The 26,936-nt window shown below is 39.6% G+C and overlaps 1 protein-coding gene across 1 annotated transcript in view; it reads right to left on the minus strand.

Annotated features, from left to right (window-relative positions):
* The window catches only part of fn1a (fibronectin 1a), a 34,317-nt gene extending 7,637 nt beyond the window's left edge, over nucleotides 1–26,680 (minus strand). Inside the window, exons 1-40 of the mRNA XM_008402690.2 lie at nucleotides 26,392–26,680; nucleotides 25,555–25,680; nucleotides 24,746–24,880; nucleotides 24,343–24,471; nucleotides 23,986–24,123; nucleotides 22,808–22,966; nucleotides 21,600–21,797; nucleotides 21,278–21,460; nucleotides 20,967–21,143; nucleotides 17,075–17,230; nucleotides 16,844–16,972; nucleotides 16,134–16,277; nucleotides 11,967–12,088; nucleotides 11,680–11,848; nucleotides 11,369–11,554; nucleotides 11,148–11,276; nucleotides 10,972–11,061; nucleotides 9,932–10,126; nucleotides 8,725–9,006; nucleotides 8,346–8,609; nucleotides 8,132–8,226; nucleotides 7,416–7,584; nucleotides 7,233–7,319; nucleotides 6,940–7,131; nucleotides 5,916–6,188; nucleotides 5,134–5,248; nucleotides 4,968–5,044; nucleotides 4,789–4,878; nucleotides 4,410–4,676; nucleotides 4,207–4,323; nucleotides 3,565–3,723; nucleotides 3,309–3,464; nucleotides 2,996–3,109; nucleotides 2,638–2,907; nucleotides 2,296–2,507; nucleotides 1,883–1,970; nucleotides 1,603–1,788; nucleotides 1,418–1,507; nucleotides 233–424; nucleotides 36–125 (exon numbers count right to left, since the gene is read on the minus strand). Of these exons, the coding sequence (XP_008400912.1) occupies nucleotides 36–125; nucleotides 233–424; nucleotides 1,418–1,507; nucleotides 1,603–1,788; nucleotides 1,883–1,970; nucleotides 2,296–2,507; nucleotides 2,638–2,907; nucleotides 2,996–3,109; nucleotides 3,309–3,464; nucleotides 3,565–3,723; nucleotides 4,207–4,323; nucleotides 4,410–4,676; nucleotides 4,789–4,878; nucleotides 4,968–5,044; nucleotides 5,134–5,248; nucleotides 5,916–6,188; nucleotides 6,940–7,131; nucleotides 7,233–7,319; nucleotides 7,416–7,584; nucleotides 8,132–8,226; nucleotides 8,346–8,609; nucleotides 8,725–9,006; nucleotides 9,932–10,126; nucleotides 10,972–11,061; nucleotides 11,148–11,276; nucleotides 11,369–11,554; nucleotides 11,680–11,848; nucleotides 11,967–12,088; nucleotides 16,134–16,277; nucleotides 16,844–16,972; nucleotides 17,075–17,230; nucleotides 20,967–21,143; nucleotides 21,278–21,460; nucleotides 21,600–21,797; nucleotides 22,808–22,966; nucleotides 23,986–24,123; nucleotides 24,343–24,471; nucleotides 24,746–24,880; nucleotides 25,555–25,680; nucleotides 26,392–26,515 (6,274 nt within the window). The 5' untranslated portion in view covers nucleotides 26,516–26,680. The remainder of the gene's footprint in view (nucleotides 1–35; nucleotides 126–232; nucleotides 425–1,417; nucleotides 1,508–1,602; nucleotides 1,789–1,882; nucleotides 1,971–2,295; nucleotides 2,508–2,637; nucleotides 2,908–2,995; nucleotides 3,110–3,308; nucleotides 3,465–3,564; nucleotides 3,724–4,206; nucleotides 4,324–4,409; nucleotides 4,677–4,788; nucleotides 4,879–4,967; nucleotides 5,045–5,133; nucleotides 5,249–5,915; nucleotides 6,189–6,939; nucleotides 7,132–7,232; nucleotides 7,320–7,415; nucleotides 7,585–8,131; nucleotides 8,227–8,345; nucleotides 8,610–8,724; nucleotides 9,007–9,931; nucleotides 10,127–10,971; nucleotides 11,062–11,147; nucleotides 11,277–11,368; nucleotides 11,555–11,679; nucleotides 11,849–11,966; nucleotides 12,089–16,133; nucleotides 16,278–16,843; nucleotides 16,973–17,074; nucleotides 17,231–20,966; nucleotides 21,144–21,277; nucleotides 21,461–21,599; nucleotides 21,798–22,807; nucleotides 22,967–23,985; nucleotides 24,124–24,342; nucleotides 24,472–24,745; nucleotides 24,881–25,554; nucleotides 25,681–26,391) is intronic.
* Nucleotides 26,681–26,936: the final 256 nt, after the last annotated feature.

Raw genomic sequence — 26,936 nt, forward strand, 5'->3', positions numbered from 1 at the left:
ATATATATATAAATATTGAGCTATGTTGCACTTACGGGTTCTGGCCTTGCCCACAAGCGGTGTGCTTCTCAAAGAGTTCTGCAGTGCCACAATCTTAATGACATACTCCGTTCCTGGTTTAAGACCTAAGAACAAATCAAAGCACATAATTAAAAGTTTTATTTCAGCATTTGCCAAATTTAGTGAAATATTTATAGAATTTGTATTTAGCCTTTTTCATTAGCCCACTCACCGTCGATGGTGGCGAAGCGCCTGTCTGCGTGAGGTCTAGGAGTCAGCTCGCGAGGCAAACCCCCAGCCTCCTCATAAGTGACATAATAGCCGGTGATCCTCGGACTGGGTGATGGCTCCCACATGAAGGAGATGCTGGTAGGATTCAGTGTGGTAAAGCGAATGTTGGTGGGAGGAATGACTGTTGGTTGAGCTATAAATCAAACAAACAAAATATTACTCGGAAAAACTTGTTCTCTCATCAACTTGAACAGCATTTCTAGATAAACAGCTGACATTTAATCACTTATCAATGTCATCTTCCTGCTACTGCAACAACATAAGCTACACCTAAGGTTTCTATGCTATAAAACCATGATCTTTCAAGGTCACAAACAAAATAATTTAGATTGAGAAGTCAGGATTAGTAGAAAGTCAAAAAAAAAAAAAAAGCTAACTGAAGATGTAATAACATAGCTTATGTTTTATTTTTACAAAGTTTCACAAATACAGAATTCACACACTAAGAATACTAATCCAAAATAGACAGCAGACAGATCAGTAAGACTGAAGATGAAAGGACTGAAATGCTGGTTAGTTCAGTCCTGGAAATGTTGCGGAGGACAAACTGTTTGCATTGCAGACATCCTCAACTGCATAATTCAAACTTCAACCCCTATCTTAACTTTGCTTTCATGGTGCACTGTTGAAAAGAGACTGCTGACAGAGTGGTAAGAATAAAAGTAGAATAATTGTAAGGCTTTTGACGTAATCCTAAATGTTCCTGTAAACAATGATTTGAAAACCACCATTTTTAAACTTTAAGCTGCATGTTTTTGTCTTTATTTACCATGTAAAGTCACGTGGAGTTATTTTTAAAGCTGTACATCAATAAATAATGTTTTTAGGGCAGCTAACGCTAGACAACAAACCTGACAACCTCTTACGTAAGCATAGAAGCAAACTGGAGATTTCTACCATGCTTCCATCTCTGCATTCAAATTTCCACTTTTCTCAACAACTCTACCAAAACAAATTAACAAAACTGATAGTTGGAGAGAGTTCCTCTTTATTTCCTCTTTAATTTATTTAAAAATGACTGACTTTTTACAGCAACAATAAAATTTCACTGTGAAAAAAAAAAAATCAACTTCTGAATATTTCCTTAGTGTAATACATCTGTTTCTGAAAACGGGCGATTGATTACCTGTGGTGGCAGTAAGTGTGAAAGGTATGCTTCGTCCATTGCCCTTCAGTGTATAGAGATTGACCTTGTAGGTGGTGCCAGGCTCCAGTCCTACAAGTGGACATAAACAAGTTAGTGTATCTATGCAAGTCTAAAACCAAAACTAGAAGCTTTTTTCATTCGTGTGATTTGAGAAACTTGTTTACCTGTGAGCACGTATGTGCGTGAGCCAGGCCCGATAGTCATCTGAATGGGAACGTTGCTTGAAGAAGTGGTGGTGGGCGTGGCTTCGATCAAGAACCCAGAGATGGTGTCGACCTTTGTCCTCCAAGTGAGGGTGATGGAGGAATCTTTAACTTCGGATATACGCACACGTCGGGGCGGGCTGATATCTTGACGAGAGCGAGTAAAAGAATAAAGCATTACTTTATATAATGTTACACCAAAAACTGTCAGTCTTTCAAAATGTCAAAACTAGAAACTAACTTTCCAGAGTGGTGACCTCTCCTTGAACTGGTCTGCTGGTGAGAGAGTTCTTCAAGGCATAAACATAGACTTCATAGGTTGTTGCGATCTAATAAGAGATAAATGAACAAGATAAATTGCAGTAGAGACTGAGACAGTTTTGCTTATGAACCCGTTTTGTCACAATAACAACTAAGTGCGCAGATCTCCATTTCATTAGTTATTGTGCATGCAAGTTGAAAAAGATGAAACACTTCACTTTAGAAACATTTATTTTCTAAAGTACCTTGAGATGATATTTGTTGTGCTTTGGTGCCACACAAACAAAGTGACTGAACATTTTTATCTGCTAGCTCACTATAGTTAAGCATTGTATCCATGGCAGACCCTGGATACATTTCAAGTGACTTCCAGTGGATTTCAGTCACACTCACCATGAGTCCAGGGATGTGGGCCTGAGTGGTGTCTGGGGCCAGGTTGATCTCTTTGGTGGGTCCACTCTTCTTCTTCGGGTTTACTACAACACGATATCCAGTGAGGCCCGGAAGACCGGTAATCAGATTTCCCTGACCGGGCGCAGTCCAGCGCATGGTAAAAGACGTTGGGCCAACATCAGAGAACTGGAGGTCGGTGGGAGGAGAGATAGCTAGAAGGAATTAAAAAGGAAAAGAGTCAGAAAGAAATAATGATCTCCGTTTCATGTGCCACAAGTTTTACAAGAAAAAGGTAAAACAAGAACTGCAATGCCGAATAAAGTAGTTGTAAAAATTCCCTACCTGTAGCTTGTGTACCGATCAGAGGAGTACTGGTTGTACCATCATGCATGGCAATGACCTTCACTGTATATTCGGTTCCCGGCTGCAGTCCACGGATAATGGCCGACTCAGCATCTCCTCTTGGAGATGGATACAACTCTCTCTCTCCTTCCTCCGAACTTGAGTACAAGACACGGTAAGATGTGACAAATCCCTCTGGACTATCCCAGGTGATGCGCAAGGAAGTGGAGTCAACGTCTGAGAAGGTAAGGTCCTTGGGACGGTCCACATCTGAAAAGGTCAGATTTGGGGTTTTATTCTTCTCTGTTTGTGCAGGGTAAGTAACAGTTCTCACTTCTCTCTAGAGCAATAGACTTACTTGTCACAGCATTCACCACCAAAGGAGAGCTCTCGCCATTTTGACCGAGGGCATTAACGCTAAAAATGTATTCTGCAGTCGGCATCAGGCCTGAGAAAGTGAACTCGGTTTGATCTGAAGAAGAAAGCCAAAATGTAGCAATTAAATCTCAACTCATGCTAAAATAGCACATGCCATACAAAGGTATTTCTGGACGTTTTCCGTATTTTCTCAGGTTGGTGTATTTTGTTATGATTTTAAGCAATAGGCGAACACAGAATATTGTTGTAAATACATTTGTTAGGCAGTGAAAAAGTGAGTTCAAACACTATACCTGGAGCCACCACTTCAGTGAATGACACCCCTTGTCCGTTTCTAGGGGCCCCAGTCACCCTGTAACCCTTGATCGGACCCTGAGCCGGACTCCATCTCACTGTGATGCTGTTGTCGTTCACATTTGTCACTTCCATTTCAGAGGGAGAGTCCACGCCTAATAAAGGAAAAGAAAGAGTTGAAGAAAGACAGACAGGGCCTCGACCACAAAAAGCTTAATTGCCACTCCTGTTAGTGTGTCTGGTGTGTGCGCGTACCAGTCCTGTGTGTAACGTAGATGGGAATGCTGGAAGCAGGACTGTCTCCTCTGCCTGTCACAGCATAGACTGTGATAGTGTAATCAGTACCAGGCCTTAAATTGCTGATTGTAGCAGTTGACTTGGTGCCAGGCACAGTAAACTCCTTAGGGTGACCACCTGAGGAAACCAGCGGAAGTGTCAGACATTTTTTTTTTAAATATGCAATTTTATCTTCCGACCCAAAAAGAAAGACTATTCAGAGACGTTCACTTTTCCTGATTAAATTACTTTTTAGGTCTGTTCTCTCATTTGTTTAAAACATTTTTAACTGCTGTGACTTATAATAAAAGCTGATAGGGTTACTTTAAAAAAAGTAGAAATGTTTAACACCAGTAAGTGCTTTTATTTTTATAGACTTCTCTCACTAATAAATCTAACAAAATTTGTACGGCAAAATAAGTAAGTTACATATTTGCTGCCTAAATACTGGCCTGCTTCCATCAGTTCATGAGAAAAGATAAACTCTTTAGAGCCCTACTCCAAGTTAGGTCTGAACTCCTAGTTTTTGTAACTTTATTCGAAGTGTGCGACCCAAATCAGAATCTTTGCTACAAAATTTGTTAAAATATGCAATTTTTTTTTTTATCAATTGATGGATACCTGACTCTCCGTGAGTAATCCTGTAGTAGCGCACTGTGACTGGTGGTGCGGCCCAACGAATGATGATACTTGTCGGGGTGGAGTCAAGCACTTCCAGGTCAGTTGGAGCATCAGAAACTGGACAAACAGTAAAATACCACTATTAACATCTTTGTGGCAATGTGACCACTTAAAATGTAATAAAATACATCCTGGATCCATACTTGTTTTCTGTGTCCCACTGAGCGGGAGGCTCTCTTGTAGTCCGCTCACAGCATAGATGCTGACCAAGTAGTCAGTGTCCGGAGAGAGACCAGTCATCGTAAAGTAGTTTCTTGAAGGTGGCAACCTCTCATCCTTGAGTCTTCCACCACTAACCATCTGATAGCGAACTCGGTATCCAGTGATTCTGCTTTGGGGAGGTTGCCAGTGGATGGTGAAGGAGTTTGTCATGATTTCAGAGAAACGCAGGCCGACTGGTGAATCCAGAGCTGAATACAACAAAGGACGGAGAGAGATAATAAGAGAAAACATGTCCATTATGCTTACGCATAAAACAGGATACAAAGGACACTGAGTTTATTTTTTAGAATCTCAAGTCACCTGTTTTCTTGATACCGACAGCAGGTGAGCTCTCTCTCTGCTCGTAAACACACACCACTCTCACCAGATACTCTGTGTTCGGCAGCAAATCTAAGAATAGCATAAAGATCAAAATTAAAAAAATGCATCCTCTTCTGCATTTGCATGTTCTTGCATCATCTGCGCTCAAAGCAACTTACTTCTTAGCACCACTCTATTTGTATCGCCTCCAACACTGGTTTCTGTAATTTCATCTTCATTATCAATGGGGTGGTATCTAAATAAAGAACAGTACAGTGGTGAGGGTACAAAAACAAATGAACAGGCCTGAGACAAAAATGCTCAACGTTTTGTTTATCCTCATACCTAATGATGAAACTGTTAATGTCGGAGGTGTTTGGAACTTGAGGAGAAGCCCATGTGACCTCAAGACTGTCTGGTCCGACTTCACCAAAGTTCAAATTAGTGGGGGCAGGTACAGCTATTAGAGAGAAAGTTCAGCTTAATTCAGAGTATAGCAAAAAAAAACAAAAAACAAAGTGAACACAGAATCTGTTGTTACCATGGGTCAGAAGGTAAAGTGACAACAAAAAAAGACAATAACAAAAAGAAAGTGCAAATGCAATAGTGAAACTATGACATTGTCATTATTTAAATGTCCAACAGGGTTTATGTGTGAGTCTGACATTTAACAGCCTGTTTAAATTTAAAGACCAAGAGGTAATAAAAACGTTTTAATTGAAGCCAGATGGTCCACACGTACACAGAGACACAAAAGTTTATTAGACTGACAACACAGCATGTAAAGCAATTTCGTCAGCAACTGAAAAGGTTTTTTCGTTTGAAGTTCCAGAAAATTAAAGCTGCCTAGAAAACAATATTTCAATCTGAACATCTATTACTTTTTAAAAATATTGTCCGTGTTTAAATACAGTGCAGTCCATTATTTTCTGAAGATAGAGATATTATATGTTCACTAAGCTTTTAAATGAAAACTCAGGTGTTTAATATTGCAAAACGGGTCTTGCATAATTTAGACTAAAGCTGGTAAATAGGATAGTTAATGGAACAAACACTGAATTGAGAGAGAAAATCTGTCAAATAGGCAGAAACATCTGAGAAATCAATACATAAGTAGGAAATCTTACAGGTTTGTTGAGTGAACGTGGTGGGTTCACTCTCGCCGTGCTCCGTTACTGTGGTAACGCTAATGTCGTAGTCGATTCCAGGTTCCAGTCCATACACCGTGTACTGGCCAGTGGTCGATGTGACCATGTCTTCAAAAATGGGAATGCTCTCACCAGCTGCAACGACTGTGATCTTGTACCCTGTAACAACAGTGGTGTCGAGCGGCGACCAACGGAGACTGATGGTCGTGTCAGACACTCCTTCGAAGGTGAGGTCGGTCAGTTTTGGGACTTCTGGATGGGAGGGAAGAGGATTTCGGAGAGGGAAAAGAGAGATCCACAAACAGCAGGACAATACAACAGGCAAACAGACAAAGCGGGAGAGGTTGGTGAAAAGGGAAAGAAGAGAGAGCAAGAAGCGGAGGTTAATGTATCAGATATTCTCTGCCTCCAGCATTTTGATCCAGCAGACAAATCAAATGGATGGAACAGCTAATGCAAGTCAGCTTCTCCTCATATGTACTAATGATGCAATGCAATTGCCTCGGAAGTCGGAATTCAAATCTTGGGGAAAGAAATTCCTCTCAATCAAAATATATTTCAGATATACGTCCAAAAGCCAGCAGAAGTTGTCATTTATTTTGTTCATGGCTAACTCCAGTTAGCAAGGCATGACATTAGCACTGCAATTCTCAGAGTTCTGTGCGTTTTAAATGCATGACAGCCATGTTGGATCTTGAGTTCGGGGATTGTGATTAACCTCAAAGTCTCCAAGCCAAATTTTTAACTTTATAGACATTTCACTTCCAAGAAATTTCAACTTCAGAGGACAAATGAAATACATCATTTACCTTAAGGTTAATTAATCAATGAAACAACTTCATTGAACATGTAGTAAGCAGCTATAATTGTGTGTTAAATGTTAGAATGTAAAGGAAGTGGTATTTCAATAAATCTTGCAAATGAAAAGAAAAATAGAACTTAAAAGAAAAGGTACTAAATTCTCAGAAACCTTTTAGGACATGAGGAATTTGTAGAAACCAACCTGGGGTAATGACAGTTGAGACAGGAGTGCTTTCCATGTCATCCTTCACCGTGACAACACTGACATTATACTCCACCCCAGGACTCAGGTTTTCCAGGGTGCAGGAATTCTGCCCAGCCTCCACAAATTCCTCCAGGCTGTTTCCTTGTTGCCCGCTGGTGGGAGTGCATTTCACTCTGAAGCCTGTGATGTCTAAACGGCAAGAAAGTTAAGCTCTTATTTGGAAACAGATCTTAAAGCATGTTTCTCATCTGACCAATTGTTGGTTTAATTTCATGGTTTTCAGTGTGTACCTGGTGTGTTTGGTCCATTCCACTGGACGGTAATGTCACTGTTGGCTGGGTTGGACTCCAAATTCAGATCAGTAGGAGGAGACAGAGCTAGATTTAAAGGGGAAAATATGTTTAAGTAAAATAAATGTGATAGAGGAGAAACACAAGAAAAAATCGGAAGAGTAAAAGTTTACAGATACGTACGCGTGACAACATGTCGAGTGACTGGGGTGCCTTGCTCTTGACCATCAAAAACTGGCTGGACACTGTAGGTGTATTCCACTCCAGGAGTCAGACCAGAAATATAAATACTTCCCGATTCAGAGATGACGTCTCTGGGAGCTTCCCCTCCCAGACTTGGTCGGACTGACAGCTGAAAGAAAAAATGCAACAGGATTCAGAAACACAGAGGTTAAAGAACCAAAGGCTACAGATGCGAGAGGTAAAGGTCAGAGATCAGCGTTTTCCCAAGCAAGCTGAAGCCAAATAAACATTCTCATTTCTGTCGTAACACGTTCTGACCAATCAGAATCATTTCTGAGCTCCAGTAATCCTAAGTGTTGTGATGCAAAGATGCTTGTAGTCTAGTGATAACTGGACTGCACTTTCCAAATGTAATATAAAGTCTTTGGATATAAAGTTAACCCCAAAACCTGTTGTTGTTTCTAAATAAATGGACTTCTAAAACTTTTAATTTAACATAAAGTGTTGTCCATCACGTATAAATAGGATGTATCCAAAAGTAGATAATCGGGACTCCCTAATATATTTTTAATTAAGGCAAGGTGGACACATTTCAGCTAAAAGTTGAAAAATAATGTACTGCTGCTTTTCTATTTCCAGTCATTCCGCTAAATCTTGAACCCATTTAGTTGATTTTACTAAGTAAACTGAGCATTTTCTGTTAACATGGCGAATACCTTGTATCCGATGCGGGGAACTGGAGACCAGGAGATTACTATGGAGGTATCTGTGACATCTGTGTTAAACTGAGGTGCATTACCCATTGCTGAGTCTAGAAGCAATCAGAAGGCAAGTTTGTTAAACCTTTATTCAGATTTTGTGAAACAACAATAGTTTATTTGTCTAGAATCCTATCATCAATGAAACAAATACAAAATTCCCAGTACTTACTAGTAGTGAAAACAGCAGACTCTCCTACGCTCAGTGTATTGTCTTGCTCTGAATGCAGCGTGACTTTGTACTCTGTGTCCGGTCGCAGGTTAAGGACGGTGTACTTTGTCAGGTGGGCAGGCAGGCGGAGCTGTATGGGATTTGAACCCTCGACGGTCAAGAAGAGACGATATCCAGTAATTTTGGCGCGCGGTGCGTACCACAGCACTACTGCACTATCCTGTGTAATGTCGTTGAAGTGAATGTCTGTGGGCGCATCGGGATCTTAAAAGAGAAAAATAGGAGATGCCTGTAAACATTGTTGGAGGTAGAATGGCTTTAGAAGCACTGATTTAGATGTCTTTCAAAAGCTTTTCTGAGTACGATTCATCAAACTCACTGGTGGCGTGTTCCCCAATTAGTGGCACGCTCTCCTTTCCATTGTAAATGGTGTAGACACTGAAGCGGTAAAGTGTGCCTGGATTTAGGTGTGTCACTTCAACGTAGGTGTTCTGGTGCACAGGCAAAGTCATCTCGCTCTGTGGAGAGCCTGAATCATCAACAGGCAACACAGTAACCCGGTAACCAGACACGCTTCCGGTTGCTGGGCTCGACCAGGTCAGAGTGATCTTCTTGTCAGACACTTCAAAGAACTGCAAGTCAGATGGGGAATCCACTGCAACTGTGGGTTAGAAAAACAAAAACAAAAAATGTTCTTGCATTTCCCAATCACATAAAACCCTGCTGGTCTATTTCTTTAAACAAACCCTTTGCAGTTTTCCAACCAACCAACACTTGTGCAGTGACACAGTGAGTTTCTAAACCTTTAGATGGACTATTTGTCGTAGATGGACAGAACATTTCACCAATGGTTTCCCTAAAATAAGTTGCAACACTGGTAAATTTGCACAAGCTAAATGGTTTAATTTCTCGTTCCAGACATGATATCACACTCTCTCAACTAGGTCAAGGATTCTCACTGCATCACACATACAAGCGTTCTCAAACATCTGGTCTAAATGCATGTTCAACTTGGCAGACTGGAAAGTTTTACACAAATCCACTGAAGCTGAACAACCGTGGAGCAGCTGTGAACTCAGTGCCTTCTCTTTGCATTTTAAAGCTCTTCCCAAGTCATGTCCTGACCTGGATACTTTGCAAAATAAATGCATAAAAAAAAACACTAAACAGACCACAGACTGGACTGCAGATTGATCCAAGAGCAATAAATCACATTTACAGTGTTTTAGACTCTCCTCTGTGTATCCACAGGAAAGACAACATTCCTTCACACTTAAGCATTTTTGGAAACTTCACACTAACTTATTGTGTTGAAAGAGAAAATTAACAACTTCTACCATAGTAAATTTACTTAAACTACTGAATGTTGTGGTTCTTATTGGATATTAATTTTGGCCAAAATCTTCATAATGGTGGATCCCTAAAACCATCTGAAATGAAATTTAATTGATTGATGCATATTTGGAGGGTCTGTGACCCATTTCATTCACAATTACACAACAATCTCATTTTTCACATACAGAGTGATTTCCAGCTGTCTTTTAAACAATAATTTTAAAATTGGTAATACATGCTGTTTTCTTAACCTGGCAGTGGTTCCCCAGTAGTGTTGACTTGAACAAAGATAGGTTCACTCTCCAAACTGTCTTCCACAGCATAGATGCTGATGTTGTAGGAGATTCCTGGCAGGAGGTCACTCAGCGTCACAGACGTCGCGGTATCAGGAAGGGTCAGTTCTGTGCTTTCTCCCTCCTCTGATGGCATATACACAACACGGTATCCTGCAAATACAAATAGTGTGGTTGATTTGTGGTAAGAAAAAAGACCCACAGAAAAGCATCAGACTCAACGAGGTTTCAAGATGTACTGAAGTCTTAAAACATCATGTTTAGTTTAAAACCATCACTATTGCAAATTTGTCATTCTTCCACCATTAAGATTTTTTTTTTATTATCTTCTTGATGACAGTTTTCTGTTTGGTACTATTTGTGATTAAATCAAGATCTTCAAGATATTCACAGACTAATTTTTTATTTTTTTTAATACGATGCACTGAATTCATCTTGAAAGCTGGAGCTTGAATCTGCAAATGAAATCAGACCTAGGATGAGCACATTGCAGTATAAAAACCAGCTGTATTGTTTCGGTGCCAACTGCTGGGATCAGCACAAGCCAATAATAACATTTTTCTCTATTTTATGTGTTTCATCGCTAAGGGAACATGAACACAAATAGAGCTTGAAGAGAGCTGTGAGTGCCTCTAGTTTAGAGAAATACTATCAGAAGGTCAGATAAATATATCTGCAGCTTTCATTGTTTATATTAGACAATCAGCCACAATGTGAGCTGAACTGAAAGACCTTGAAGTTATTAAGTCAAATTTCAAAATCTATCTTCATTCTTGATGCATGTCTGGGAATTTGGAAATCTGCATACAAATGTACGGAATATCTGAGGCTGATCTTAAATAGTGGAAACGCCTATTTGCTTATGTTTGAATCAAAATAAAAAGTGCAGGAAAACGGTTTAAATATTTTTGTGGCTGTACTGAAAGTCAGTATTGTAATATAAATTTTAACATGTAATTCCATCAGAATCTCATAGAAAGCCATGCCTTATAACCTACCAGTGATGGGAGCCAGGGGTCTATTCCAACTGATCATAATGGAAGTATCTCCCACCTCCTCTACTTCATGCTCCTTTGGAGCATCAGGCGCTGCGAGTAATAAAAACAAATCCTTGACAACCTGGTATATATAAGATCTGAAAAAGATGTCTTGCATGTTGCCTGAGTCTACCCACCAGTTGTTTGTGAAGTAGTAAGAATGAGGTTGTTCTCTTCTCCATCTGTGACCTCGTAGACGTTGACGTTATATTTCCTCCCTGGCAGAAGCTCGTTAATGTTTACTGAGGTGGCTGAACGGGGCAAATCTGAGGGAAGGGGAAAACATGGCAATGAATTAAACCGGATAACTCTACCTTGAAAGGGTTTTAATACAAACACATTTTGTCATTCCACTTACCCAGGACAACAGGTTGTCCAGTTCCTTGACCCTGTTCAATCAGCTCATACTCCACCCTGAAACCGGACACGGTGTCGGAGGCAGAAACCCAGGAGACAACGAAGCTGTTGGAGGTAATTTCTGTCACTGATTCGGAGATCTCAACTATGGGAGGAGGAGGGGTGGCTTCTCCATACGACGGAATCACTGAAACAGAAGAAAAGTCTTGTTTAAACATTATTGTGGCAGACGATAAATAGAAACTAAAGGAAAAAAATGACATGGGGTTTTACACATTCAGTTATCACTTAGATCTGTCTCCTTCAACTCACATGATCCGTAGGTAGTGGTGAAGTCAAAGCGTGTAATCTCTCTGTGTCCAAACCGAAGCACACTGATCAGCTGGCCCTCATACGTAATCCCCGGTTTGAGGCCAGAGATGGTGTAGGAGTTAAGATGGCCAGGAATCGCGACCTCCATCCATGGGCTAATTGTGTCTTTCTGTATTAAAAATATTTTAATCACAAGCCCACGTTAAATATATTTACATGTAATCAAGCTCATTAGATTAAGAAAGCTTATTTTTGTGATTTCCGTTGCTCAAATGGAAGAAACTCACCACTCTCCATTTCAGGATGTACTGGGTTACATGTGCTGATGATGGGGTGTTCCATTGGACGGGATGGGAATTTTGTTGGCCTCCAGACTCTGCAATGATCACCTGAACAGGACGATGGCCACCTGGGGTAGGAGGAGTCCACAGAGAGGTGTAAGCAGAACTGCTCTGGTTGTTCAAATACAAATCAAGAGGAATTACCAGCGACACATAGGTAAAAATAAGTACCTTTCTATAATGCAGCTAAATTAAATTAACAACGGGAAAAAATGGGAAAATCTACTGTGTAGTGGTATCAGTTAATTTCCAGTTCAACAATCTGAGAACGTGTCAAACACCAATCATTTTACTAGACTGCAGTCAACACAGAGTGAACCAGTGAGCAGCTGTGTTTTCCTGAACAGAAAAAAGTAGCAGGCTCCCGTGAGATTCCTGCACAGATTTCCATTCCTGGAGGAGAAGAAACTTCTGTCCCTCTTGTTCTACTTTATCTATTTGGAAACACAGATCAAATGAGAAGAACTATATCTAACAATTTATGATTTAAAAAAAGGAGTATTTTAAAGCTTATTTAAAAAAAATTTTTTGACAAAATATCTTTACATGAGACCATTTAATTCATACCTTCTGAAGCTCATCAATCAACCATTATTCAACTTTCTGTGTGATTATTTATAGGACTGAAACACATCAATATTTCACACGTTCTTGGGGGAGGAAGTTTCCCGTTTTTCTATGTCCAACTGGCATGTTAACTCTGCAAAGAGTTGTTGAGAATCTGTCCCAGAAAGACATGTCAATATTTGTAGGCTGTTCAAAAATGAAGTTGTATAAGTATAATTCCTTTATTTAACTCATTGAGATTTAAAATCCTGATAATCTAAAGGTGATCTGGACAATATCATCAGAACCAGAAAAAATGTAAGAAGCTACTCAGGATGCCATTTCTAAAATAGAGACTTTATCAGAGATAACAGGAAGGCCTAATGTACAACTTTAAAATGTGCTGTATCTTGTCCTTTCTATCTTACATTTCAGGCTTAAGTTAAGGATCAACATCCTCTAGGAAAAACACACAGAGACTGATGATAACAATCACTAATGCTAACCACACTACAGCATTGCACAATATCCTAAAAAGACAGTCTACCATGTCAACTGCGTGATTCTGAATCTGTTTTCAGATAGTCCACTCTCTCACAGTGTCATATCAACTCTATTTCAAATTTGTGGCCACATAGTTTTCAATCCTGTTAATCTCAGGTTTTGAAAATAAATCTGTAGAACTGGAGATAAGAACTGAGCCACAGCACTGATTGGTGTCTTTATTGCCTAATTTAGTCTCCAAGTTCAAGCCAAACAGATCTAAACAACATTTAACAGCTTTTCCAACGAGGAGAGCCTGTGGGAAAACCTTTTAATTATTGGTCATTATTCCACCTGATAGCACTCTGGAAGGATTTGTGGTCTGCTTTCCAAAACAAATGGCAGACCCAGTTAAGTTGACTGAGGAACCAACTTGGTCAACTTGATATCCCATGACCTCATGTTTCCTCTTTGGATATGAGAAATTAAACATGATATGAGAAACAATTTCAAAACTGCAGCCATTATGAATTTAACTAAAAGCTTATCAAGTTGTTTTTAATGCGAGCAGAAGTCATGTGTTCAACAGACTCCTGACATAAGCTGTGCAGATACAATCTGGTAGCTTCTATAAAGAACTGGGGTTTTCTAACCATTTTTCCAAACAGCAGACCTGTAATAAAAGTTTTTGAGCAAGTGGCTTGGTTAACCAGATGCTGCTAGCAAATACACAAACCTCAAAAACAATCTGGGACCAATTACTGCCTATTACAGACCCACAAAGCCACTGGCCAGGGTAAGGGTTATGCAGAATCACATGGAGGACGGTCATTAAAACAGACGCTTGCTTGCAGCTGAGATACTAGATTTCAGGCACAGTTTCCCAGAGTTGCTTCTGCACACCTTTGTAGTGCACAAAGATACACTCTTGCAACCTCACAATCCTCCTGTAGACAAAACATTCACCTTTGATATTCAGACGGACGCACAGCGTGCGGTGATAAGGAGGCAGTAAAAGAAAGCATTAACGGAAGTCATCATGGAAATAAAAAAAATGGTTTGAAGATTAAAACCACCAGAGGCAGGAAGAGAGGAAAAGATAACAATCGGCAAAACGTTTTAAAGAAGATTGTATCAACCTTTCTGCTCAATTAGAGGCTTGTGAAAACTTGCAATGTGAAAAAAAAATCTACAACTTTGGCTGCTTTTTTTTTTTTTTTTACCTTTTATAGTGTTTTGCTTTCTAAAGCAACCAACTTACGGTCTGGAAATCTTCCTGCCTTTAAATCTGTCCATGCTGTATTTTTCCTTGTAGCACACACACACACACACACACACAGAAGAACACATGCACACACACGTGCACGCATACAAAAAAAAACACACACACAGCACAAGCTTACAGATGGTTGCTATTATGGAAACTTGTGACAGAGAAGTGGCCTACATTTTGGATTTGCTGTCAACCTGTTTCAGCAAACAAGTAAATGTAGTATTTCTTCACTTAAAACCCAATAATTTAAATCTGAATTTGCTTCTTCGACTTTTATGGCTTTTGTGTGGTATTTCCATTTTACTCACAATTTTGAAAAATTAAAATCTTGTATAGCTAAAAGTATAAATCTGTATAACCAAATAATCCATGCATCTTCTTTTTTACTGTGACGAAATGTGTATAATAACGTCAACAAAACCACCCAAACACTGAGAAAAATGTTGGAAATGTAAGAAATCAAACCACGAAAAAGACACTCTAAGCTGAACTGTGATACTTGTGATTCAATTTTATGTGATCCCTGAACAAATGTGTAGATATTGAAGCTTTGAGGATACCATGTGTGGTGTGGTTATATCCAGTCATGGACTGGGGCGTTTTAGTACAGCTGTGGCAACAACACAAGCATTGAACCACATGCTGGCAGGAACAAAAGCTCAAAGTAGGGGAGTATACTTGTAAAAGAGGAAATGACACCCCCCTCCTATAACTGTCTGCTTCACATCAAAGTCAAGGGGTTCATATTTGAGGTGGCTGAGACAAACATTTTTTCTGTTAGAGCTCAGTTTGCGAATCTGGAAAAGAATTATGCTAAAGGTGACTTTGGTAAAATTGTCTGATCTGTCCTAAACCATTTCATGAATGACATCTAGACAAGTTGAAATAAGTAATTAATTGCATAAAATTTTTAATGAGCTTGATCATTTCCATTATGATGACTACCATTTTTTGAAGGGCAATTTAATGTACAGAAACATTATGATCTATTTCCTTATGGTTTCAGTGGCGTGTGGTTTTTATTTCTATTTGATTGTTTTTGGTTGTTTTATTTGGGATACTTCACATATCTTCCAGTTCCAATGTGGAACTGGAAGATAGTTTCTGTGCAAAACTATTTTTGGTTTATTGGTCTTTGAGAGGACGAACTGGCATTATCATGCCATTATTGTTGAAAATAGTCTGAGATCAATATGATACATTTATCACAATATTTTCTAAGAAAATGTATCGTCCAGCAACATTTATTATGATACGTCTTCATGATGTTTTTCTACATTTTCATGTGCTTCCTATCAGAGCATGCTTTCCTGCAGATCTGCTGCTGCAATAAAAAATACCTAAAAGGAGAAAATGTGAGAGAGCACAGAGCTACAACAGTGAATGTCTACACAAATGTAGCTAACAAGTGTGTGACAGCTGCCCCACGATGAAGCAAGATATGTAGCAAACTAACCCACTTCACATCTATTAGTCAACTCAGCTTAGCAACTACGTCCCTTAGAAACACAAAGCAACAGCAACAGGTTGACTTTGAATTACCATGCACCCCTCATTGTTTGCATACATCACACCAAGACTGAATGAAGCATCTCAGCATGTAAACATGAAAGCATTACGCGACAGAGGCAACTCCCATCTGACCGTCTTACTGCTAACACTTAACCAAGTAGAAAATCCATGCAAACATGACACACATTTGTCTTCACTCATGTCATCCCCACACAGCATCTGAAACACATTAGAGAACTACAGTGTGTGTGATAAAGTGTGTAAAGCATAATTATAAGGCTTTGAGAGAAATATCTTACCGGGATATGACAGCTGGGGCTCGCATCCATGCTCCGCAACACCGTTGCCATAACAAATACATTTATACATGACGCCTTGGATGACTTTGTCCCAAGACTCTCCAACCTGATAGATAGTTCTTGTCTCTGGGTCCTGGCAATGGTCTTAGAGCAAAATAATAACAATCAGCAACCAAAGTAACATTGATATCCTTTAGTTCTACAAAGAAAAACTGTATTCCAGATTTTTGAAATGGACTTGGTACTTGCTCAGTTTCTGTTGTTGTTGCATTGCCTCAGTTTATTCACTGACTTATTTATTTTTATCCCACTCAACTCTGATTTATTGTTCTGACAAAAAAACTAATATTCAAGTCATAGTGACTAATGGTTATCATGTTGTTTTCATTTTCTGATTTAATCTGTATAAATGAACAAATGGCAACAGACTAAAAAAAATTATAAAAATATTCCCTAAAAATGTTATCAAGTGAAAACTTGGCATACACTGGATCACGGGACTTTCCGTATTGCTGGATTTAATTTTCAGATGCTCCTCATTTACCATCTTGTCAATGTTCCTCATTATTCACTGAGCGCTACGACAAGGCATGTCTTTAAGAATTTCTTTGTTGCTATTTTGAAACCATTTGTGTCCATCATGTTGAGTTATTTATTAATTTATTAGGTAGCAAGTTGCAGAACCTGAAACATTAAAGTACTAAACCCACCAATTGCATCACACTTCCAGCGACCGCGGCCCTGTCCAAAGCAGGTGCAGTTCATCATGTATCCTTCTTCATGCTCTTTGGTGAAAGTCTGGTTAACCTCATAGGTCACACCATCCACAAGACAATGCTCTGCAGCAGAGATAAGCAGAAAATGGACGTGAACCAAATAACCAAACACTTTTCAATGTGTTTTTTAACTATGAGCATTCAGAAGGCTGAACTGACCCATACCTTTCAGCTGGGAGTAAGCGACACAGCTCCATTCCCCTCTTCCATTGCCGACACAGGTACAACGCATCATGTGACCTAGGATATCATGTCTCTTGTCCCACTGGTCACCTACGCGGTACATCAGCCCCTCGCTTGTTGTACACACTTCTTCATTTGCTAAAACACACCAATAAAACAAAATACAAAATCAGTCCATGTCTTCAAAGATCTTCAGGAAATATTGGCCCATAATTATCACAAAGAGTGACGTAAATACACCAGTCATAAAAAAATGCCTGGGCACTGAAAGGAAAATTTGATTAAAAGTTAGAAACAGCTGTCTTGTCTGATCACGTGTGAATGACTGTGTGTGTTCAACACATGGGTTCAGTTAATTAATAGTGAGTGTCGGAGAGAAAGTTTCCAAGTGTGGCTACAACAAGCAGCGACCTGCCCTTAGGTGTGCGAGTCCAAAGAAGACTTATTAAAATGAAGTTGGAGGCACACTGGCTTTATTTCAGTTCTATTGTGGGTCCAAGATAGAAGAAGGAAAACATAAGCACAATGTACAAGAATTACTGAAGGAGAACAAAGCTTTCATTGTTGAAACTTACTAATTGATCACATGTTTAATGTCTTTGCAGCAGGGGAAAGAGCAGACAGAAATTAAATAAGGATTTTGACGAGCTTGCCCTGCCCGGACCAATTTGCAGAGAGATGTTTTATGTTACAGTAATGTCATCAACATTACTACAGGATGACTGATCTGAAGCCCCTGATGGGTAAATAAAAATAACAAAGAAAACAAACTCCAGAGACAGAAAAAGTACTTTTAGAAAATTAGATAAACCAAGTTTGTAGAATTCATAGCATTTCAACTTCTTTCGGCTATTTTCATAGGTATACCTGAGTCATTTTTCACTAGCATATAAATTAACTTGGAAATTTAAAGAATATGGATTGAAGTTGCCGAAAAATGTTTCTGGCGATATATCAAACATATTTTTGTACACAAAACGTATTTTAATGTTCTGTGTGTTATGAATAACTTTTCACTAACTATATTAGACGTGAATAATAACCCAGGCTCAATGCTATTTGTCTATTAAACCTCCCACTGTCCTAGCGCGACACTCAGGAGGTCAGACAAAAAAAAACTTGTAAAAGCGCACACGAGGTCAGTGTGACCTCGCCAGACTGCGCACAGAGAGAAAACCCTGTGGGGTCTAAGTGACCCCATCTCTTAAGACTGAGGGATGGTCAAAAGCGGCAATTGGTTTGTTTTTTATACAATATCATTGTAAAAGCATAAACAGCTCTCTTTCAAATGTTGGGTTTTATGTATTAGGACCAGAACCAGAAAAAGAAAAGTTCTGTTCTTTGAAAGATAAAAAAAATATTTAACTTTAAACGTAACTGTGTCTGTCCCAGCAGACTGTGCAATGCTCAAAAAAATTGCAAAAAAAATTTAAATAAGAGAAGAAAACTGATTCCTTCTCAGACTCGACAAGCCTCAGTTAGCTTGTTAAATTTCAGGAAAAAAAAAAACATTGCCAAAAAATTTCTAGTTCTAAGGAAAGACCAGCAAGAGCTATCATTTCCTTTCTAAAACAAACAGGGCAGCATGCCTTTGGTTCAAAATTTGAAAAGAATTTGAATGAACCTAAAAAGATTTGGAACAATGTCCTTTAGACAGATGGGACCAAGGTAGAAACGTGCAGTGAAAACCAAACATGGTTTTTCAACCATGATTCCCTCTATACCAGAATGCTGCAAAGTCAAATGTGAGGCCATCTGTGCAACAGTTAAAGCTTGGCTGAAGTTGGGTTATGCAAGCAATGACATAATGTGCAAAGAAAAGCGAGCCAAACGTCCTTCTCAATGATGAGATAACCTGATGAAGTCATACAGAAAACATCTACAATCACTGCTAAAGATAGTTCCCTGACATATTAAAACAGAGGTTTGATTTGTCCTTACCCAAAGACAAAATTCTAATTTTGTATTTATTTGTATTTAATACATAACAATTGTGTAATATGTTTTGAAATTTAATAATTTAGAGATTAAAATCATAACAACTTAAGGGAAATCAAGAGAATCTGGTCATTTAGATCTAGATCTGGTCACTTAAGAACCTGGTAATGATCAGATCATTCTCATTATATCCTTAAAAAAATAGTATCATACTTTATGCCATATCTACTTCAGGCAGAAGAACATAATAATAATCTTTTTTTAGTCTGACATTTGACAGTTCTCCATGCACAAAAGTTTTTCATTGCAAATAACTGTGATCCCAATGAAAACATTTTTAATCAAAGACTTGTTTGAAGAATCAGAAGACAACGTTGAGCTCATATGCATTTTAAGGCATGAGCAACTACTTAGGTTAATTTAAATGACTTAGTTATCTGTTATCTGATACTGGCCCCTAATGCTGATGGTGACACAGTTCCTGGCTTCGGAAGATAAAGCCCCCTCTATTCAACACTGCTATTCCAGTGCGAAACCTGAGAAGCAGATAAGACGACCTGGAGGATTTAATCAAATAAGGTTCTTCTTCTGGGGGATAAGAATGGGACAGAGCGTCAGACAATGTAAATGACTGAATTTACATTATGGGATTGAGTCCTGGATGCTAAAAACACACCTGGAGACTGTTGTGTCTGGCTAGATTACAGAGGATTACCAAACCATCTTTAAAGAAGCTTGAGGAGAAAGCATGAACTCCTGGTAAGTCCAAACAATCCATTAACATCTCGAAATCCCTGTTTGTTTTGACAATGACTCAAAAGTGGGTAATTCTAATGTGAAGACAGCCTGCTCCTTTCAGCAGAGGAATGGGTTTACCTCACACAAACAGCACAGACAATAGCCAAGGTGTTTAAACAGACACCCCTCACCAGCTGTTGTTAAAGCTTGACAGGATAGTTTTAACAACTTGGTGTCAGCCAAGAGGTGTTGTTTCCCACTAGTGAGGATTTCTAAGGGAACTTCACATCTGAATGGTGGAGATTTAAAATCCAGACATATCCATCAAACCTGTTGGGGTCTGCTTAAATAATATCTTCAGCACGGAAAGGTCATTTCAACTAATTCATCTTTGCTATATGGACTTTACCGTAGGTCACTGACCTAAAGTTGCCTGGAAATTGCCTGTATTTTTGGATGCTAATTGGGGAAAAGTTCCACGCCACCAAGACACCTTGAATCTGCTGTAATTGTCATGCCAGACCACTAAACGGCGCTGCGATTTTACCAAGTCGTCAAACCAATGCATTTTTCACCTTTAGCTTTCACCTCACTTGGAAAACAGACACCCACCTCCGATGAACCATGTGCTCATGTAACACAAATGCATTCAGAAGTTAAGGTAAGCTGAACAAGCGAGGAGCGTTCCCAAAAAGTTTCACTCCGACACCCGGTTTCTCTGATCACTGGAGACATGTAAACTAGGCACGGCTGACGTCAATGTATATTCTGCAGTGTTGTTAGTATAATATAAATGATTATACACCAGCCAGGATTCCACTCCAACAATACCCTGATAAGACAACTCAGCTTGGGTTGATGATAAAATTCACATGGGGCTGGGAGGGACGGGACAATTAGCAATGTTAATCAAGTTTGCCACCATCTGGAGGGAATTGTACTCTGCTACTTCCATTTGGTACTAAAGTCAGATTTTGAGCCCAGATCATCCCAATAACTACTCATGAGGCAGACAAAAATGGCTGCGTAGGCATCTTGGCAGACAGCTTCTTTTGCACTCCAAAAAGTTGGGTACAAAATAGCCACAACCACAAAAATATAAAAAGATGAAAAAAAGGGTGAAATGTTTTGCACTGTAGTGATAATAAAACCCCACAAAACCAACCAATAAAATACCAGTCCGGCTTGAACTACTTACCAGTCATTGGACAAAACCCAAACCGATGGTCTGCATCGTAGTTTGTTGTTGTGCCACACCACTTCATGCCATCCCTCCGACCATCTGAGGTACAGTCAGTGTAGTTTCGGCCATTGTAGAGGAATGGAAACTGACACAGAGCCCCATTGGAATTACCACCTCGTGTCATCAAGACCACTGTTACAGAAAAGGAAATCAGACATTTGAACGTCCTGGGAGGGATTTATTCTCTACACTTGAATAAAAATGCAAACAATCTGACAGGAATTCATTCCTACTGATAATTTCCACCTTTAACACAAATTCCTTACCATTCTTCTCTGTACAGAAAGAGTATTTCTGGTCTTTGTCAAAGTCAGAAGAAGTAGAACACCACAGCTGTCCATCATTGCGGCCATCAGAGGTGCAGGAATGGTACGTCTTCCCCTTGTGAACAAACGGGAACACACAGGGAAGACCTCCAGAGTTTCCACCATACACTGGAGCTGGTCCATCTGGATGCCGACAAAAGACGAAAGTCTACTTTAGTTTTTTGAACATTATTTTTGGTGTATTTCAGTTCACAGAATGCCTCTCCTGGGTGGCACGAACAGAAAATGTACCAAGAAAAGTCTGGAAAAGATCGTCTCTTACCCCACTGATCGCAGCTAATGCCATTTTCCATGCAAGTGCAGATCATCTTTTTATTTCCCTGGTTCTTGATCCAGCGCTGTCCATTGAAGTACGTCAGTCCTGAGTCAGTCTTGCAGGATCCCTCCAAGGGAAGCTCTGGTACAACGACAGGGTGGTAGACCGCAGGCTGGATGTTGGTTACCACATGAGAGCCAGTGCCTGTAACACAATGTGCAACTCAAATTAGATGCCGTGTGAAGAATATCAGCTTTGCTCCAACAGAAACTACTGCATGATGTGGCATAATGGAATATGTGGCATATTTCTGTTTTACACAAAAGTTTAAAAAAATGTCATTACTAATTTCAGTTCAGAACTATAAAACTTTAATTTTGCATTAGATATTTGCCTACAAAAAAGACAGTGGTTATTTGTAAGGGAGAGCAACATTTCACAGAAACTAGCCAATTTGAGTGAAATTCTAAAATTATTTAGAACTTCATACATTTTGATCAGTAAACTTTACAAACTGATTGGACTTTGGCGAATAATTCGCATAAATTCTACTCAGAAATGCTGATTCCAATTTAACAGTGAAATAAAATATGTGCAGATAGTAACACTAAATTTACTGGCTAACATCTAAACGTGAGCAAACCAAATCAAGAACAATTTGATACATCTGGATAGAATTAAAAAAGAAAACTAATAACCGTATTTTATAATCACTAATGAAGATGAAGGTGAGGACTCTTTACTTAACCCCCAAGATGCAAAAAAGGCTCAAAACTTGTTTGATGTCTTTTGGCAACACTTGAAAGTCAAGAATACGCACATTAAAAAGATTCACAGAAAAAAATTAACAATTCTCTCAGATAAAAGTGATAAATTGCTGCTCGTTCTTTTGGTTTTTACCGACATCATATCACAACAACCACATTTTTCTACAACACTCTCCATAATCGCTTCAATCAGAGCCTATTCCTCTTCCCATCGTTCCCAAGTGTATTTTTCTCACAACATCCCCAGCTTCCCACACACAGTCTTCTCATCTCATGAGGTAATGATGTTAAGTTCAAAGACACATCATTCTCACTTCGTCACTTGAACAGTCGGCACCTCATATCCCTCACTCCTTATAACATCTGCCTTTGGTAGAAATCCTTCTCCATATGGAGTTCAGGGGGGCACAGGGACAAAAAGTAAACATGGACATGGTCAGTTCTCACCCAGGCTAGTGGTGTGAAGTGAGGCATGTCGTTCACACTTCATCTCCCCACGGCCGTTCCCGGTGCAGAGACACTGGAGCTGGTGGCCGCGAGGATCTATCTTGGTCCATGTATCTCCAATACGGTATGAGGTGAGAGTCTCCTGATCATTACAGCGATCTAGAAGAAAGAATTTTATTTAGTATGGAAGTGATAAAAACTACAAAACTAAATATGGTGCAAGTCTGGAAGTAAGAAATGCTGTAAAACCCCAAGTTAAAATATTTGTAAAAGTACGTACTACTCTTTATAGCTAAAAGTTGTTTTCATGTTATTATGTTAAAACTTTGCTGGTCATTTGTGCTCAAAAAGAAGGTTCTAAAGGCCTCCAGTCAATACAAGTATTTATGGCCACCCACAATCCCTGCATGTAATACAAGCTAATAAGCTATAAAATCTTTCATCAACTGTTGCATCAGACAGCATAATTAGGGATGAATGTGACTGTTTAAAATGATGAGACAGCTGTAGAACATTTCCTCCAAAGCCTGTTGAAAACATCCAATAATTACAAGCTCGACTTTCTCCAGCCAGAGAGTTAGATACACGTCATCCTTGATTCAATATAGTTGGACTTCAGAAGAAAGAATTTGATTTTTTCTTTGAATGACTTTCAGTGACCCAGATTTCTTGTTTGACAAACACTAAAGACACCAAATTTACTGGCCTCTTTAGTGTCTGTCAAACACTAAAGGCACCAGTAAATTATAATTGAACTCAAATTAATTTAATCAAAATTTGCTCAAGAGACCAATTTGAATTTCAAGGTTTTAACTAAGAATGGACCAATCCGAAATGATGAGGTCGATTTCCGATCACAAATTTTGTAAATCCTCTGACCTGTAAAAGCTAGTTCCGATTCCTCTTTTTGAACATTTCTGATGTACTGATTTATTTCATAAAGAGCTCACCAGAAATACCTAACAAAGTCTTTTACACTCAGCACAAGCCTCCACACCGAAGAGTGTAATTTCCATTATGTCCCAGTTGCATTTCCGTAAGGTACATCCACTATTTGTAACAAAATTTATCTTTTACCTTTCTAGTTTTAACCTTAATTTACAGCAAATTAAATGGAATAGCTACCGGGAAAGTAGCTATTCCATTGAAAACACAGAGGAAGTAAGATAAATAATTACTTCTGGATGTGCATGTGATCAGTCCATTTCCCTCTCCCAGACAGGTGCAGTCGATCATCATCCATCCCTGGTACTGCTTCTCCCACGTCTCCCCAACAACGTAGGACGTTCCGAGCGCCTGATCAACACAACGCTCAGCTGCAAAATGAAAACAAAAACACCATTAGCTTTTTTTTCCAACTTGTTAATGTCCCAGTATCAACATTCAGAACAGCCCTAAAATGATGTTAATAATGTGAATAGTATTCAACTTTTTGGCAGAAATAAATAATCCAAAGTCAGAGAATTCTAGCAAACTGACTCACAGTTTTCCAGTCTTATAGACTGAATAATCAGTCAGCTATCTGAATGACTCACCAACAGGTTTACAGGTCCATTCTCCCTTCCCGTTACCCAGACAGACACACTCCAGCATGTAGCCTCCTTCATGAGGTCTCCTCCAGGTGTCTCCGATCTTATAGGAGGCGCCACCATCATGACAGCGATCTGGTTAGACGGAGAGATTTAAAGATTGTCTGCATGTCTGTGTAAACGTAGTTAAAAAGAGGCACAGGATATTAAATAACTCAAACATTTGCATCATTATCTAACCCTTCAGCTAACTGCAAGCAGCTGCATGGAAGCCGTTTTTAATCAGCTGTCAGGAATACTGAGTTTTAGAAGTTTACTGCCGTCAGTCTGGCACATGGTGGCAGGAAAAAAAAAACACTACCCACCAAGCAGAGAAGTTGTATGTGGAACCACAAACAACAACACATACTTGCAATGGTGCAGCTGATTCTGCCCTTCCCAGATCCAATACACGTGCAGTCCCAGATCATGCCATCCTTTGGGCTCTCGAAGGTTTCTCCCACGCTGTAGAACTTCTGGCTGAGTTTGTCGTAGCACTTTTCCTCTGCCATAGGTAAAAAAAAGAAGAAAAAAAAAGAAAATTGTTTTGAAGTTAGTTGGAAAAATGATGCAAACATATGCATTTCAGACAATGACAAACTTCCAGTGATTTTACTAGGATTTCAAGTCATAGACCACCAAGTATCTTTCCACCAAATGTAGCACTTCAATGTAGGCCAAAAAGTTCCCTTTTGGTGAAAGCATCTTCTTACCTATAAATGTTTGCAAGCTGCAAACAGATCTTGTTGCTTTCATTAGAGGCTTTCTTCTAGCCACTTTCTTTTTGAGCCAGATTTGTGGAGTGCAAAACTAACAATTGTCAGCATAGGTGGGCAGTCATGCCTTGTTAGTTTTACTGTTCACGTTTTCAGGCCCCGCCTACCTGAGGGCATTTTTGTCCGCATGGAAGCACAAAGAATGGCCCAAAACACTAATTTTACTCCCCTAGATTTGTAAGAGGCACTGAGAATGGAGTTCTGCATGAACTATAATTAAGTTATACACAGATAAACCGTTAAGTTTGGTAAGTTCAGAATTAAATTGGTTGCAGTGCATTTTATTTAGGGCTATCAGAGTAGAGGGTGCAGAACACAAATGCATGCCACACTAATACATTTTTTGTACATAAAACAAACAAAACAACATACATATGGGTACTGTAATAGCACACAAGCTAACCTTCTGGTTTGCTTCTGCACTTAATCCCAGCAACTCCTTGGCAGGTACAGATCAGGGTGCCACTCAAATAAGGACGCTCCCACTGGTCGTTTACATTGTATGACTGACCGTTCTCTATGCAGCCATCTGAGCAGAGAGGAGAGAAACAGATAAGACAAAGAAAATAGTACAAAACACTGGTAAAGACTGAGGGAGCAGAACTGAGAGAAATATCATTCCTGGACGGTGTTTCCTTTTTCCCACAGCTTCACACACAGATCATTATCTCTGATTACACAAYCAAACAAAAATCTTTTTTGTATCAGAATAACTGATGTCTAGATTAAACATTCAAGATACCAGAAGGAAACTCTGCCCTTTATGTTTCTGAACATAATCCAGCAGTGGTAACAAGGCTTCAAAGGGACTTCCAAACTGTCATAAATCATTTGCACAGGGTGGAGAAGAATAGTCATCCTCTTTTTCTCCCCCACCAGGAACATTCTTTGTACAGAGCTCCCYATTTCCAGAGCAATTATCTTTYCCCCCTTTAATCCACTTTACAAAGTCATCTTTTAACTWTGTGTGAACTTGGATAGTTTCAGGTTTCGCATGGACGAAGATGATGTATAGGGCTTGAGCTAAAGGTTAATCCGACGACCTAGAGAGCAGAGGCTGCTGAAGGCAATTGGTGCTGGACGTCATCATTAGGCAGATAACTTTAAATGCAACCGCGTTATCAGATCAGCGAAACTATTTTATAGATTAAAAAATATATATTTTTTTGACAACTATAAAAAGTCAAGAAGTACCCAAAAGTAATAAAGGAAAACAAAGGAGAATATAAAACATCTTTACCTGGAGAGACCGAGGAAGCGCGATACAGCTGCGGGTTATTGAGCGTCCCCTGGGGCATGGAGTGCACCGCGCTCCCGATGCACAGAGCGACCAGCACCCCGGCTATGGTGCTGTGACCGGACATTTTGTTTGAAATCGAACCCACTCGGGTGCTGCAGGACGCGGCCACAGGTGCTCCCAGTGAGATTTTCAGTCTGTGATTRCTTCACCACCGCTTTGGGGTTTCCAGCACCTCTCCACTTTCTGCAGCTCTCCAACCTCCCCCGTGTGTCTGCGACCCCTGAGTGGAGGTTCCCTCTGTGCTGGGAGTGATTTATCTGGGCATGGCTTAGTTTCAGGCGGAGGAGGGAGGTCCGACAATGTGAGAGACGACCCACGCAGCGTGGAACAGAAGCAGAAAATCTTCTCCAACAAACCCCTTTCTCAATTYCCTTCTGAATTCTGGGTGCTCCTTTTGCATCTGGCACGCAAAACTAAGTATTGTACAATGTCCACGCTACAAATGTAATCCGGAAATGGYACATTTGAAGGTTTTTAAAATATGR

This window comes from Poecilia reticulata, linkage group LG2 (genome assembly GCF_000633615.1).
Source record: "Poecilia reticulata strain Guanapo linkage group LG2, Guppy_female_1.0+MT, whole genome shotgun sequence".
NCBI lineage: Eukaryota > Metazoa > Chordata > Actinopteri > Cyprinodontiformes > Poeciliidae > Poecilia > Poecilia reticulata.